Source organism: Haliaeetus leucocephalus, unplaced genomic scaffold, assembly GCF_000737465.1.
Source record: "Haliaeetus leucocephalus isolate CR32 unplaced genomic scaffold, Haliaeetus_leucocephalus-4.0 Scaffold167, whole genome shotgun sequence".
Taxonomy (NCBI): domain Eukaryota; kingdom Metazoa; phylum Chordata; class Aves; order Accipitriformes; family Accipitridae; genus Haliaeetus; species Haliaeetus leucocephalus.
The window spans coordinates 839,461-856,412 of record NW_010972603.1 but is presented as its reverse complement, the minus strand read 5'-3'; the positions used below and the strand labels follow the sequence as shown (position 1 = coordinate 856,412).

The 16,952-nt window shown below is 37.7% G+C and overlaps 1 protein-coding gene across 1 annotated transcript in view; it reads right to left on the bottom strand.

The window, feature by feature from the left end:
- Window positions 1–3,243: 3,243 nt before the first annotated feature.
- The window catches only part of SLC25A46 (solute carrier family 25, member 46), a 14,044-nt gene continuing 335 nt past the window's right edge, over window positions 3,244–16,952 (bottom strand). Inside the window, exons 2-8 of the mRNA XM_010563449.1 lie at window positions 15,231–15,273; window positions 12,619–12,676; window positions 12,064–12,141; window positions 11,271–11,371; window positions 8,238–8,294; window positions 7,699–7,756; window positions 3,244–4,538 (exon numbers count right to left, since the gene is read on the bottom strand). Of these exons, the coding sequence (XP_010561751.1) occupies window positions 3,960–4,538; window positions 7,699–7,756; window positions 8,238–8,294; window positions 11,271–11,371; window positions 12,064–12,141; window positions 12,619–12,676; window positions 15,231–15,273 (974 nt within the window). The 3' untranslated portion in view covers window positions 3,244–3,959. The remainder of the gene's footprint in view (window positions 4,539–7,698; window positions 7,757–8,237; window positions 8,295–11,270; window positions 11,372–12,063; window positions 12,142–12,618; window positions 12,677–15,230; window positions 15,274–16,952) is intronic.

The following is a 16,952-nucleotide window of genomic DNA, read 5'->3' as shown; positions in this document are numbered from 1 at the left end:
TCCAAATGAAACTCTCCATAAATATTAACGTTTGGACATTTCTACCTTATTTTATTAATGTGTTGCAACTGAGAACATTAATTGTTGACTTTTACTTATCTGCATTTTTGGGCAATTTCTACATTCCATTTTCAATATTGCTTCTTTCCCACCCTCAAATTTTGTTCACAATTTACCAGACTGTCTGTGGAGATGCTGGAGTGCTGAAGGTAAAGGGCGAATTATCTTTATTCCATCAAAAAAAAAAAGTGAAAATACAGTTTTATCCAACTCCTTAAAATCAGATTTGCTTTTAGAACACAGACGCTGCCACCAGCTCTTGGTTAGATAAAGATCTTACCTTCTTCTGCCCCTGCTGGAGACATGTATTACATTTTCTAAAACAAAACTAGACAAATGGTTTCTTCACATTTTGCTACCACCTCTCTTCCCATACTGGTGAGGGAATGCTGCCGTTATACGCTGCTCTCAAATCTCTTAGCAACAACCATTTAGTTGAAAAATCTAGTGCGTGACCTCTTCTCAGATATCATTGAAAGGGTAAATAGTTTTAAAGTGACCACTGCTAGCCCTGAATTATACCAACAAAAACCTTGAAGCACAGCAAGCACTTGTACATTAACGCAGAGACAGGCCTCATTTACATCATGTGCATTGATTATGTTTGTAGCTGAAGGTGTGTATCCAACTGAATGACCATCTCAGATAGAACAAGCAGCAAGAAGGGCATTAGCTTCCATACTTGCTTTGAACTTGCTGCTAAATTTGGAAGAACTAAGAAAAGCATGTAATTTGATAGCGAGTCTTACAAATTCTGCATAAATCTGTAAAACACACTGCACATCTCAAGTATTACAGACAGGACCCAGAGCTAGATCAACTGCCCCAAAGTAGATCTGCTAAAAGGAATGAATGTAGCTGGACCTTGCTGAAGAATGCAGTACTCGCACCGACAGAAGATCTAGAAGCAATAATCTAACACAACCAAAAGTCAAATCTGATCTGTAAGGCAGTCTGTGAAACAAACAAGCAGATAATTGCAATGGTTTCCAGCTGGCCTCATATCTCAAATTTTCCTGCCTGGTCTATTGTCAGTTATTGCACATCAAGGCTTTCCTTTTAAGAGGCATGGGTAAGAAGCCAAATAATTCTTCACTGGGTGGGAACATTACACTGAGTCTGTCTTTCTTCAGTAACGTTTATCTTCTTGCTATCAGCTCTCTTCTTCAAAAATGAAAAGACAGAAAAACAATGTACTAAAAAGTAATTAAGTTTGTATCAGGAAGAATAGCACGCATAAGAATTTTTCATTTTCCAGAAAAGTAAAAACTTACTTTCTACAGATCAGTATTTTGTAGTTATTGGTGGTACAGCCTGCTAAAGCCACTCATTGATCACTCATTTGAGCTAAAAATTGAGTACCTAGATTTAAGATCCAAATGAAAACCAGAAATACATTAACAGTGCACTTGTAGTTAAAAAGGTTAAAAAAGATTTTTTTTCACCCCACATTCATTTACATTTTCGCATGGGCAAAAATAGCAACTCTGGTTAAAGCAAAGTATTACTTCTTTTGGAAGGTAAAGTAAGTATACGTGAAGAATCAAAAGATGTTCATTGTAACTGATAGGAAGAGGACCAAAAAAGAATGGCCCAAAGCAGATAGCTATTCTACTGCAGAACACTTGCTGTTAAACTGACAGCATTCTTTCCCACCTTGCTTAAAGTTACAGATCTGAGACTCTGGCACAGAACAGAACTGTAAAACTCTCAGCAAAGAAAGCAAGAGCTTTTGACACAAGTTAATATTCTAGCACGATATCTAGTGCTGTTCTGAGAATCCCCTATCTTCCCCCTTGCAGAATATAAAGGCACGTCCTCCTTTTCCTATGACAAAACACGTTCCCTAAAATTTTATTCCTAGAAAAACATTACTGCCCAATATCACCGATACATCTGCAAGTGTTTGTCTCCAACATGCACTTAGTTACTGCTTCAGGGCAACTATACTTCGATGGAATAGTTGGCTTCAGTTGAATTCAACACCTTTGAAAAGGCTGGTTTTACATATCAAAAGTTGGAATTAAAAACTTGACTGGACAAGGGCCTGCACAATCTGGTCTGAAGTCTATGTTGTCCTTGCTTAGAGCAGGAATTTGGACTAGGCGACCTGCCAAGATCCTTTCCAATTTGGATGATTCTCTGATATGGCGCTCTTCCTACTCATAGAAACTTTAAAAATATAACCCAGGAATTGGATATTTTACCCAAGTTCTTGCACATAGTTTAATTCAACATGTTCTTGCACTTAGAAAAGTTGAAGAACTCAAAAAAGCCCCTCCAAAGTCTATACAGTAAAATATAACACACAAATCGGGAATCCTTTACATGCCTCCTCAGTAAATTACTTCAAAAATATTTACAGTGGATTCTCATTTTATTTCATTGCTTCCATTCTATACACTAAATTTTCAATTAACAGTATTTCAAAATAAAACCAGCTCCCAAGTTCACCATACTTTCCATTTCAAGACTTATGCATTTATAATACATGAAAGTTAGATTAGTAATAGCAAAGTAGACTGGCAAATTATTCAGTCAGAACTTATGAACAGCAACACCTTTGCATCATTTTGCCATGACTACTTTCCATAAGTGATAACTACTATACAATGATTAATGATCAAAATGCACATCAATTTACAGTATTCACAAAGATAGACTTGCCACATGAAAGCATGAAAAAGGCAGCAGCCTCTCATACAAAGTAAAAGTGACTCTGCACATGCTTGTTTTATTTGTGAAAATCACCCCCTCCCCAACTTTCATGATATTTACTGATGAAACCACAAAGGACTAAGTTATTTAGAATGATCAGCACTCATTTTCAGGCTGAAAGTCTTGATTTACTAGGGGAAGAGGGCAAAAATGGTACATTTCAGTAGTTTGCTTGCACATAAACAGACTTAATTCTGCTCCACAAAATATCTAATCCAGCAGACTTTAAATGAAGGACATCAGTGCTAAACAGTAAGTAAATAGTTGTGTACATCTCTCTGATCTAACAAAAGAGAAACTCTAGAAATAGCCAATTAATTTTTTTATGCTTTCTATACACTCTGAACACTGATACTACAGACGTTCGTAAGATTATTCTACTCTTACATGAAGTACCAGAGCAAAATTAAAACCTGAAGTTGAGTAAAAGTTGACTAAAAATGGCACTTACACATGCACACATCAGTTTCTAATTTGCTTTATTCACACACTTTAGTTACTGTAAGCCTTGCAAACAAACTGCAAGACGGCCCAGTTTGCATTCTGTGCAACTTTGCCCAAACCCAAGTTTTTGTTATTTTTTACAAAGAAAGATTCCTTTGCTGTCTTCTGCCACACTGCAGCAAAGTAAGAAGTCTTCTGTGTACCTGTAAATTATGACATTTATGTCTACTTAAGTTACTTTTACAGTTTCTATTTTGCTCACAGCTCCATTAACAGTGAAGTTGAAAACATCTTTAAAAGACCAGTAAACTCATCAGTCTTCCACTTGCAAGTTCTTACAACTTATGAAAACAAATTTCTTTGAACTGGCTAACAGTCCAAACCAAATAACATATGTGATGCTTACAAAACAGATATTAAGAATTCATATCCATTCCTTAAGTCAGTTAACTGGCAAGAAGAAAGGTAAATCCTCACTCCAACCACATTTAAAATCCGATTCCCTTCTGTATGACTGCACATTATATATTCAATTTGTGTCTATAATTTTAAATTTAAACAGTACTTTTTTAATTACACTTAGGAACCTATATCCCCATTTTTAAAACAAGTTCTTGTACAGTGTAAGGAGAATCCACAGAGTGGATTCTTCAAAAGTCATTTTCTAAGCCATTTTAAACAATAATTAGGTTAGTAAGTCAATCATGTCCATGGTGCTAAATACACACCTGAACAGATTAAGAAACATTTTGAAGCAGTGTTGAGTAAATAATTTTGGTAAGCTGTAAAACTGCCACATGCAAGGTATACTGTACTATAACAGCTCCAAATCCTTTATAAAAACCTGGCATTCCTTCTTCCCGTTTTATAGTATTTATGCAGTCTCTCATCCCCTCATACTGAGTATTGATCGGAAGCACTTCATAGCCAAGGTCTGTATTATCAATTATTGTGCGTGTCCCTTGAATATGAAGGCGGTGTAAAACTGTCTCCAGTGGGTAAAGCATGACATCAGCACAAAGGCTAGCAGCAAAGCTAGCAATAAGTTCTGGAAAATACGCATCGAGCATGCTCTGCACAGAAGCAGAGCTCTCAGTTGGAAGGTGGTGGGGATTATCTCTTTTCAGAACAAACAAAACAAGCTTCTGGACAATGGAACTGATGACATAGTGAAGAACTCCATGTAGAGCAGTTGGAAAAGTCAAGACCATCAGAGGAAGGAGACGCTTGCTATGGGGTACGCCCATGCCTACAACTCTGCCGAGTCCTTCTTTCACACAGTCCAGGATGCCAGGATTATCTCGAATTATTTCACTCTACAAGCACAAAGGAATAGTTACAACTTGTGCTGCCCATTTCATAACCACGCTGACATCCACTTTGACACTTTACCACTGCTGAACTTTAAAAGAGAGTTAAACATTTACATGCCATTGTATCTACACAGCTATACTGATATGAATTCTTTGCTCTAACACTCTTGATAGCATGCAAGTAAATTTCTTTTAAAAAATGAACACATCTTAAAGAGTCTTTATTTAATGTACATTCCAGTTATTTGTGCCACTATCAAAGAAATTAAACTTTCAGCCTACTGCTGAGTAGTATGAGTCTGCCAAACAGTCATGTACTGAAAATGCCTATTTCCAGAGCAAAATGCCAGGAAGTATTTATGTAATTTAAAAGTCCCTTCCTTTAAGGACTATAACTCTGGTCTTTGAACTTGAATGTGCATAATAAAGACTTCCATAACTAAAGTTGAGTTGAAAGATCATTTTTAATTTGAATTTAATAGGTTCAGCTCTGCACATTTCCATTCCATTATTTGCATGTAAAACAGTACTCTTTACCCATGCTGTGTCTCAGAAAAGATGTAATTATTTTGTTCACGTAGTGAAAATAGAGAATTCACTTAGTAATTACTTACTCCGTTATACTCCACCTATGACTGTAGGAATAAGCTAAAGACATTGATTCCCCTTCTAATGCTTATACAAACTCAGTGTTTTATCATCTCTGTTACATCCAAAATTCAGGATTTGGGAGTTCTCAATGCCCAAGTCTCTAAGTCCATGCTGGCTGCGTCCTGACCTCATGCCAGGAAAAACCACCAGAACATTCCTCAGTACTTTGGGGAAGGACTGAAAGCCTGTAAAGCCTTCATGGTCAGTCTGCGCAGAAGAGAAACTAGTTCAAATACTTGAGAATTTAACGTTGTTCCAGACTTTAAGTAGAAGTTAAGCATCATAACCCCTACTGCATCCTCTTCTCATAGTCACTGCACTTCAAAACTGTGCTTGCTTTTGTCAAACACGCCACCACATGGTTTAAAATGTGAGAGACAAAACCGGTAACGTCACAGAGGTAAGTTTCTACCATTTACAGTTATTTTGATGAAATACATTTACTTGGAGAAGCGTGTCAAACTAATACTGTTGAACAGTATGGTTTATCAGAATTAAGACAATCAAAGTTAATATAAAACTGCTAGTAACAAATCCCACAATCTTTAACTTCTATTGCTTGTTATTGGTCATTGTCCTCTTGCAGCACAGGAATATAATGTAAACCTGATAAGCCAAGTTGCCTCCCTCCACTGATTAATACAGCATAAATAAAATCTTCACAAATGCTATCATTACCTCCTTTGTGTTTCTAATAAGAAAGCTCATGATGATGTTTCCAGGAACTAGAAAATACATTTCATACAGCATATGTACACCTATTCAGTAAAATACTTGCACACAGCTGAACCTACTATGCCTAAACTCTCAGATCTCAGTGGAGTTATTTTCATAAGCAATGCTTTACAGAGATGATCATCTATCTAAAAGGCTACGGGAGATGCTGTTTTGGCTTTTTGATTGTTTTCCTATTAAGCTGCTTTCTAGCAAAGAAACTTTATTACTTATTTTGCCAACAGAAGACAGTGTCTAGATCATGTTCTCTTTTATCTTTTATTGGTAAATGTTCCCATGTCCAACAACACAGATCTTTCATCCTTTCTGACAAAAATACAAGCAGTAAGATACCTGAATAAAATATTCCATTCTGTGGCCTGCTACGAACTCAAGACATGAACACTGTTCTACCACTGTTTCTAGTTCCAGGATTATGGCATGCTCAGGGTAAAGCCATTCCCCAGGATATAAGAGTTTCCTAAGTCAGCTTCTTAATATGAGACCAGTTAAATCTTCCCAAGGCTTCCACAAACTCAGAAGTCCACTCAGGCAGGATTTATGGAACATTATTTTCAAAGTAATTCAGACGGAGAGAAGCAGAGGGTTTCTTAAATACAGAGTAACTTTAGAGAATGCGAGTTTGTTGTTGGGAGTCTAGCTACATGCCCACATGCACAGACGTTTAATCTCACCTGTCCTGTTAGTCCACAATGTGGCCAGTTCAGACAGAACAGCCTTCCTAGTACCTTCCGGCTCCTTTAAGGTTGGAACCCCTGCACAGAGCAGAATTCTGTCCCTTAAGAGCACCTGCCTCTAAAGTACATGCTGAAACTAAGAAACTGTAGAAGTCAGCCTTGTTTGCCTCTTCTCCACAGAAAAAGCACCATTTTGTAGAAATACACCAGCAGTTAACTGTAGATTTGAACAGCTGGATCTAAATCAGTCTTAACTGTACTTACAACTTGCCTATACTATCAATGAAAATTATTATTTTGATGACTGAATGACATTAGAGTGACTATCCTGCACCATCCTCCACACAAGAGCTCACGTTACAGTAAAAGTTCCTTAGCTGCACAAAGATACTATCATGTTAATTAAAAGCAGCTCATTATATAGAGATAGCTGGAAGAATTACCCTGGACCACTTCTGCATAGCTAAACCCTGTCTCTTTCTCCAGAAAGAGATGCAACAACTAACTGAAAGAATCTGCAATACAGTGCTATGGGTTACTCTGTACAGTTATAGAACAAGTTAAGCTGTATCTTAAGTGACAGGTCCAGATATTTATTTTCACGGCTAAGGAAGAACTAGATGAAAACTTAAAAGCAAAAAGTTGACTGAATTGAAAGCAGTCCTGAAATAGTAGAGTTCAGTATTTTAGCAAAACAAAGCTGAATTACTGGAAAAGCTTTATAGTTTTTATAGGGGAAGGGGTCACTGCAACAGCTTGCCTAGCAACCTTTTTAAAACCTTTACATGACAAAAACTTCTTTATGTTTTTTCTGCTAGAACATATAGATGTAACTTGTCCTTATTTCGCAGACAATATACTCCAACTACATCAAATGTCCTTTCTAATTCTAGATTTAGACTTAAGATAGTACAACTAATATATCCACCATAGTAAATAGTTTTTATCTCAGTTAATAAGCCATACAGCCTCATGCAAAACAAATGTAACTACTGCAACATAAACCTGAATCTAAAGCCAAAGATTCACTTCTCCACATAATCTAATCCATAAAGAGAATAACAGTATCTTTTAAAATGTTGTAAGTATATGTAAGTTACCTGTACAGTTTCAACCAGGCTCGCAGAATAAAAAGGCATTGCTATCACATGTGTTAAACTGTAGAAATTAACAAAATAAGAATTAAGGTCAGGACAATACTATAATTTTAGCCAAATACGCACCTGAAAGTTGATAAAGATATCTACCAAGACATGCCTGAGAGAAAATTAACAAACCATAACTCAATTATTAAAATGTGCATCAACAAGTTGAGATAAACTTCAGTCTGAAGTTCTGTTAAATTCTATTTCCATGTGACCAGTCTGATTCAGGTCTCTCAGATACCGTAATTTAATTACTAAAAGAATCTAATCCTTTAAGTCAGTCAGGTTCCACACAGACACCGGGATCTACTGAGAAAAAAATAATCTGTGGAAGTGGTGTATGCAATCAAGATTGTTCAAAAGAATAAAAATCTGAAAATTACTATTAGCACCCTGTCAAGTAACCATAGCTGCAGATTAAACTAATGTACATTTAGTAGTTTTGTTAATGTTTACATAAAAAGACATAAGGTAATAACACATGCTACACTTACCCTTTGAGTAGAAGGTGTCCACCGATCTGCTTGAGGTTCCATTTATGTGAAAGCTCCCTAAAAAGACAAGTATTTACCTTAATATGGACAAGAACATGTTATTCTCAAGCATTTCTTCCATGGGCATCACCATCCAGTTTTCATATTGGTGTTCAACTATCAGTTTACATTGCAGGGTTTCGCATATGGGAAAGACACATCAGCTACACATTTAATAAATCATGCTTAACTTTTAGAAGTTACTTGGGCCTGTTAGATATTCTGTCAAAAAAGCTTTCAATTATTAGTAAGGTGTCTGTAGCTCTCACAGCTACTGGCTTTATTATTTTGCATTTATTTTGTATCCTTATGTACCAACTCTTAAAGACATTTTCAGGGAATACTGGATTATTGCAAAATCTCAGTAGTTTTCTGTTATCAACATACATTTCTTATTATGTTTTGGTTTGGTTATGCTTTTTCTTTCTTTGAGGTTATGTTTACCCAGTTGTTTCTTTCCTGAAAACCTAAATCACATTCTGACACAGTTCAACATGGACCAAATCAAGTACAGTAGTAGGTCAGACTAGAAGCTGCATAGTAATTCTGTACAGACTTAACTCAAGTCTTTTGGCATAAAACCAGTCTTCAGCGTATCCTGGTAAAACAAGAGAAAACCCATGTGTTCAACACAAAGGTGACTTTAAAAAAATCCCATTAAAGTAGTATTTTCTAGTTACACACTTCAAAATATGAAGAGTAAATGTTAACTACACTCCACTTGGCAGAAAATGTAATCCCACCTAGCTCAAGGTAACATTCAAATACTCTAGCTATGAGGTAAAGATATTTGTCTGAAACGTTAGACATACTAGACTATGCATTTTTAATAACAAGCTATAAAGTGTTCAGTTTCAATTCTTGCCCAGGAATCTACTCACTCACTGCCCGTAGCTACAACGCAAATCCAAGAAAAGATACTCTTTACTCTTTCTGAAGAGCTGTGTGTTCCTAGTAGCTAACACTTTTCTAACTACATAGGTCAGTCACTAAAGAAGAAGGGAAGATCATTTACCATTATGTGTTTCAGACACTTAGATCACATCCTCTAAGCCATAACACTTAAAAGATGTGGAAAACGAAACCAGTTAACCTAATGTGTGAAAGCCTAACTTGTCAATCCACCAGCTGTAACTATTCCTGCAGCGGAAGAACAATTAACAGAGTAAGTTTGTCTAGTACAGAACAACATTCAACTTGCTGCAAAAATGTCAACACCCATTTCTGGGCTGCTCTACTAAAACAGGGGGATTCTTTTATAATATTATGATATAGAATTGGAATGGACATCTCACTTCCTTGTGTCCTTTGGAGCTTGATAATGTAGTGAAATAACCTTTTAAATCAGATTTGCTGGCACTGCTGCTATAAGCAATAACCTTCCCCTCCCTGTGACAGCCCAAACATGCATGCAACCATTAAAAAGGGAGAGCATCCAGTAGAAAACTGCATGGGGTCGTGCATGTACAAGACAGCCATTTTAGCCAGATCACTTCCCCAATCCAGTTCTTCGTGACTGTTCACATACTATGTTGGCACAAGGATGGGAGTAGCACTGAGGATGGAGTAAGCAGGTACTAGCAGAAAGGATTGCTTCTTGGCAGCAGCACCAGCTTACTTTTCAAACTACTGAACAACTGGCCCACAAGAAGAAAAACCTCGCTCACATTGGACAGAAATCAGAACTACAACAATACAAACACTATATCACATCCCATGAACTTAAGCATCCCCTACAGCAATATTTAAAAACAAGAACAATAAGTCACACTTGGAGGAAAGTGTATGCCTGGGAATTTCAGTTACATGTGAGACAGAGCTGACCAAAAATCTTCAACACACACTCCACACAACTGAAGTATGAAATGCTTTTGCTAATGCTTTTGATGAATGCCAGAACCTGCAAAGACTTACTTCTATTACTATGCATGCATGCGTGCATCATAATAGTAGTTTGATTCAGCCTGCCTACATTTCTTATCTTTAAAACCAAGCTAGTTTCCATGTCACTGAAGTACTTGGTCTCTGTACACACATTAAAAATAGACACTTGTCTCTTCTGAAAGCTAACATGATTCTCAAGCCCACTGGTCCATTCAAACTTCACCAGCCTTAAACCCAGCTACCTGCCTGGATCCCTAATATATTTTCCAAGACAGGTCCTTATTTTCCTGGTTTCAGTGTGTGCCCTGCAACTGTTAAGTATCCTCTCTTAACTTTTGATTATCTCACAGTCTCCTTGCATTTCACTAGGAGTTTTAGTTACTTTATACAATAAACTCTCTCGAACAACCTGCTTACTCTTAAAATACCTGTAACAAAACCAACAATATGTAGTATTATACTTGTCAGCCCTTACTGTCAGCTCTGGGCCATTATAAAACAAAACATGGATAAAAAGTCTTCAGCCAGAAATTCTTTATCAGACTTTATCTCAAAGCAGAAAGACATCACAGTGTTTTACCATAATCCTGGAGTTATAGTTCAGCATAAAAAGCAGGCAGAGTCACACGTCAAAATAAAAAAATATTACTGAACTACTATAGCCGAATATGGACACAGTGAAATAGAGTGGTATCTCTTCAAATTAGACATGTAAGTTTTCTGTATTTAGATTAATGAAACTAGGACTTTTTACTTTACACATGGTATTTGCTAGTACCACACAATACAAACCAAAACACAAAAAGAAACTTATGAATTCTTTTATTAGAGTGGAATTACACTGAAGACCTATCTCCTATGTTACTCCTATACTCAGACCAGTAGGCAGACATACCAAACATATGAAGCTCCCAGAAAGAGTCCTCACTATTTATTAATTACAAGGTTGTCTTGGCAAAGACAACTACACTGTGCTGAAAATACCTATTCAATGTCTGACTGTTCTAATCAAGTAAAAGTTTTCAAACAGCCTTACATTTCTAACACTTTCAATATAAGTCAACAACTGATGATTAATTTGTTAGAAGCAATAAAAAACCCATGCAATACCTTGGCAAAGGTGTAAATTCACTGATGATGCCTTCTGTTCCCAGGGTTATGCCTTGAACAATGAAAGTGCTGCCCATTCCCTTCCAGAGAGCTCTTGGACCCTGTGTTTTGAAATATGCAACATAAAACTCAAAAATCTTTTCAACTTACTAATTTTTATGAAATTTCAGCAAATTCAGACTGCACAGGGATATGACTCTACTGTTCAGCTTCACTATTACCAAATTCAGGGGACAACTAACTTTTCAACTCTGAAGAAACTTCTGCTCTTCAATAATTTCAAAGTTGCCAACAATTTTGGAGGCATATCTCTCACTGTTAATACTCTGTACTATAAACTTAACACCATTTTCTATGGACAAAATGAGCTTCAGATGTTAAACCACATCTGTAAAATTCAAAAAGTCTTTTCTTACTGTCTTCTGATCTGAGTTTCAGGATTGCCATTCTCATGCAGAATTGGAAATTCGTGCAATACTATCTTCGGAAGTAGTCATTTGGATAATCTCTTTATACACATAAACACTAATTATTTTTTTAGAATGCTAATGAATAGAATTAGTTTTCGGGATCTTTTGTTTTCTAACATCTGCAAATCTCTCCCATTAAATACTATACTACTTAAAAAAAAAGTCAGTGATCTCCTTGACACATTTCTGCAACCATAAAAATAACAAACTCTTACAATGGCCATGTTTTTAACCACCAGTTACATAAAGAGTAAAAGATAGCTATGTACTATGTGCTATAGTAACCTTCACTGCTCAGATACAGCCTGACACCAAATACTGACCTGTGTCTTATTGATGCTGTACATAATATTGACAATAGTAAACGGAGTGAGATGATAATTCCGAGCATGATAGTTAACCTGTTAAAAATACAAATAATGGCAGTTTTTATAAACACTTACAGATGCTACAACTCTAAAGGAAAAAGCGCTTCCAAAATAAGGACTTTTTCTCTGTAAAGATCAGCTAAAATGACCAAAACATGAATTCATTCTCTCTGAAATTTAGGGAAACAGGCAGAACTTTTATGTATTTGTATGCCGAAAATGTAAACAACAAAACAAGCATAAACCAGAAAACAAAGCATCCTGCTTGTAAATGGCAATCTGGAAGTTGCTCCACAGACTCTGAACACTTACTTGCTGTAATTCACCTTCCACTGCCCAAAAATGATAAATAAGAATGTTCAAGATAGGTATGCTACAAATAAAAACATGTTAATATAGCAGTATCTCCCTAAGAATTGTAAAGCTTCCTTATACTCTACAGAGTGTGAAAACATGAAGTATCACAGTACACAGGAGCTCTGACTGGAAGAGGTAATATAAAAGACATACCTGACACTGACGACGTAAAACAATGCAAGGATGTGCCAGCACATTTTCTGTAAATAGGCTTTAAAAAAAAAAAAAAAAAAAAAAAGAAGCGTATTTAAAGCATGGGAAGCCATCAAAAATTTATTAGAAAAAGCTTGTTATTTTTCTCTAACAACATTAGATCAGTATTTGGAAAAATATACATTGTCTAGTGAATTAATGAGGCACTTTAGATGGCTACCTAATAGCCTGCCAATACTATAAAGGAACACATATCAAAAAACCTGACACATGCACTCACTACAAAAAAGCCCCTATCTATCTATCTATAGAATGTATGTATTTTTATAGGCAAAACAACATACCAAATTTCTTAAAACTTTCCCTCTGCAAAATATGAGGGAACAGAACAGGCCAGAGCCAGAATTATGAAAGGATTAGTTTCCAGTTTTATGTTAATTCCGCGTACCACATTATTAATCAAGACTCTCCTTAGGAGGAGGGCCAGAGGATTGGTACTAACAGCTGACATTTTTTAATCGGAAAACATTACTGCCCAAAACCAACTCTCCCTCCACCCCCAGAAATGGTATTTCAATCAAACCTCCATAAGAAAGTTCTCTCAGTTCTAAAGTAGTATTCCTGGTCACAGCCACGCAGAGAAACTTTTCATTTCATCTCAAAGTGCCCGAGTGATCAGAGTACTTACTCACCTGTATGTGGTTCAAACCTGGGATATGGATTAGAAAAGCAAGACCTCCGGGCTTTATCTAAGCACCCCAACCCAAGTAAGAGCTCTGACCACTGACCTACAGGATCACCTGAGCTAGGTCTCTTATGGGGATTTTACTCTGGATAAACAAGTACTAATTGCACAGAAAAGTACTGAGCCTGCAGTTTCACAACTATTAAGCTAATTAGCAGTTTGCTACTACCGAAAAAGGTGAAACTTTCCCTGTACTCCGACTGTTATCTATTAAGCCCTCCTGGTAGCCAATTCAACTAGCCTCACAAAAACTAACCTTTTCCTTTGGGTGTTTTCTACAAGATTTCTGACTTGAACCATGTGTGTCTGACAAGTGATCTGGTACAAATGCAAAAGCAGAAGCAGGGAGAATTGCTCTCAGCAATGATACAATGTTGATCCACTCTCTTTCTCAAAACCACAAGCTCATTTTAGTCCTAGTGGCCATGGTGCTCAGGATGTGGAAACCTTTCTCATGCTTGATTAAATCAAAGCATATAGTTCAAAAGGACAACTGAGCCACCCCAACATCTCTCTGCTCCTGAAGGAGATCAACACGTTCCTGCCCTACGGCTCCCCTTCTTTGCTGGTACTCTCCTGAGCTCACTGAGCTTGGTAAGGTTGGAAAGAAACCGAACAACTCTTTACATGTTTGGGGGGGCTAGTTCTTCCCCCTCCCCCTGATCAACTCTATTTTAACAGGTTCATCAAGGGGTCTGAATGAGCAAGCTCAGCCACTGCAAGGGATGCAGTGGGAGAAGGACAGGCAGTTTAATGAGATGGGATGATCTAAGCAACTCACTACTCGCCAAAAAAAGTCATTCATAGTCCTTCTTTATCCCTTCCCTCACTGGCCCAGTTAACTGGTGTCTGCTGGCTTTCACAGCTAATCAACTCCCAAGTAAATCAACCTAACTGAAACAGCAAAAAAGAATCCAGCTCTTTCCTTGACTTTATCTTCTGTTTTAGTGAGTTGAACAGGTTAAAAGAGGTTCTGATGGGCATCAAGGGTGATAACAATGGGGTAAGGAGCAGGACTGGCTGGTGGTCAAGTAAGAGGTCCTCCTCTTTAAGCAGAAGGCCACTATAAGAACCTCAGCTGACATAGCTTCCCATATTGGTCTAACTGGGTAAGTGACACAAGTACTCTCATGTTCTGAAGAGAGAAGCACTCTTCTTAGAAGTCTCACATTCAGGTCAACAAGGAGTAAAACTTTTTTTAGTCCTAACTTTTTCAAGACAAAAAAACAACCCACTTCCCACCCTTTCACAAGTTGCATCAGTACATTGACCAAGAAAAGCCTAATAAGGTGAGTGTGATTAAGCAGGCATCCCGCAAAAAATCCCAAGCTTATCATCATCCTTACACTTGACAATTTAAGCTCGAAAATGTTGTTAAGCATGTTAAAGTCCACCACTTTCTCAAAAATACTACCAATAATCACTGTCACCATAATAAAGAATAAAATGATTATTGGACCACTTGGCTAGAGTAACATTACTATTCCAGGATAGTTTGATAATATACTTGAAGACATTTTCACCTTCTTAGGAAACAGCCACACTACCTAAAAATATTAATAAAAGTGGCAAATGTGAACACAGTTTTCTGGTGTTATTTTCAGATTGCTCTGATAGGGTACACATACCCTGGGCACACCGTACGAAAAACTGTTTCTTATATTCATGGCTGATTAAGTAATTTTGAGAACACTTCAGTTAAAGAGAACAGAAACCTACATGGATTTCAGGTAGCAGGTTTATAAAGGCATTTCAACTGTATAAGTCTACCAGCATAAAAATACAACACAAAAGTGTACATAGGGATCATAAGACAACTATAGCTTTACTACTTCATTATCACTGAAAATCATTACACAACTCTTACCTTGCAAGGCCAATACCAAAGCCTGCAAATCTGTTCAACTGCTCTGAAAAAAATAAAAACAGATTATACAGCAGTGATAATCACAAAGTGGGAGAAAATGCCATGCAGACTATCTGAAAAACTAATTTTACACTGTACTTGCTTCAGAAAGTACATACTTTTATAAACAAAATTATTCTTGTCTTAAGACAGCTATGGGGTGGGGGGGGGAAGAGAGACAAACTGAACGCAGACCAACCTCTGAAAAAGTTAGCATGCATGACAGTTTACAGTAATTCTGAAATACAAATTTTGTCATCTGAGGTGAAATTAAGTTTAAAATAAAAAACAGTAAAAAGAGGAACTTTGGGAAAAGTAACACAAAATGCCACTGATGACATAACAAACAACAACATGATGCAAATTTTCACGTCAGTTGTTTATCTCCACTCCTTTGCAAAAAGCTAGTTACTAGAGAACTGTTAAAACCGCAACAAGAGTAATGGGTTCTATTCTCTGTTGTCTGCTACCAGACAGACATTTACACATTGGGAATTATCAGAAGAGATTTTAAGAAGAGAATCAGAACTGTAAAGGCAACTGAAAATTAATGCTCAGTCCTATAATCTACAGGGTGCAAGCAGGCTGTAAGCACAGGTAATGCCAGTCACTTCAGTGGAGCTCCACACAGGCGTGGCAGCCCTCCTAAAAGGAATTATAAGACTCTCTCCACTTGCAGAAGCTTGACTCAGTGATACTGCAACTCCTTATGAGTCCTCCAAAATGCAGAATCAACATACCCTCCATGAGTAGATAGGACAAAAAAAAAAAAAAAGTAGAGTCCGAGTATGAAAGTCCAGGTAAGAGTTGTACTCATTACAACCTGAACAGAAACACTGCACTACAGGTTAAAAACCAGGAAGACTCACCCATTAATACAATTCAATTTTAAATAAATTAGTCTTTCATAAAACTTTGATACTCAAGTGTATATAAACTGCTCCAGAACATCCTTTTAATTAAAGGAGAGAATGTTCTGTAGCCTAGATTTAGCAAGTTTCTCTTAATTCACCTCAATCTCACAAAGACATAAAATGATACTGTACTTCCAAGGGTTTCTGCTCAGCTTCCCAACAATTACTGGAGAAGACATGAACAGTTTCTTCCTCAGATTCTACCAGTCCCATGGTTCCTTCACTATCATGCATGGAGGGAGGGTTTACTTCAGCAGCTCATGCCACACCCCTTGTACTTTTTCAACGGAACAATAAAGCTGCCAGAAGACACAAAGTCTGAAACATCAACACCAAGTAACAAAATATACTCAAGACCCAAAGGTACTTCCTGCCCTTACGGAAGACGGAGTATTTCTGCAGGATATCGTTTACATGGGCAATGGGGAGCTGACCACACGCTGCTTAACTAGAAGCTGCAGGGTGCCTTCTGGCACTCTCAGCCGTATTGGCCTGCAACTACGCGGTGCTACACAGAGAAGCGGGTGCTGGAGTGCAACAGGCGATGGAGCAGGTTCTCCTTCTTCTAAGGGACTTTTTTCCTGGCGCTTCAGCATCGCCGGCCCGCCGCCCCAACGCGTCTCCGGGCCCGCCGCGGCAGAGGTCAGCGCCAGCAAACCCGGGCGGTGCTCGAACGGGCGCGGCCAGGCCGCGGCACAGCCCCACGGCGGCCGCCTGCTCGCCCTTGCCCACCTCGGCGGGGCGCCCCCTGGCGGGCCGCCGCCGCCGC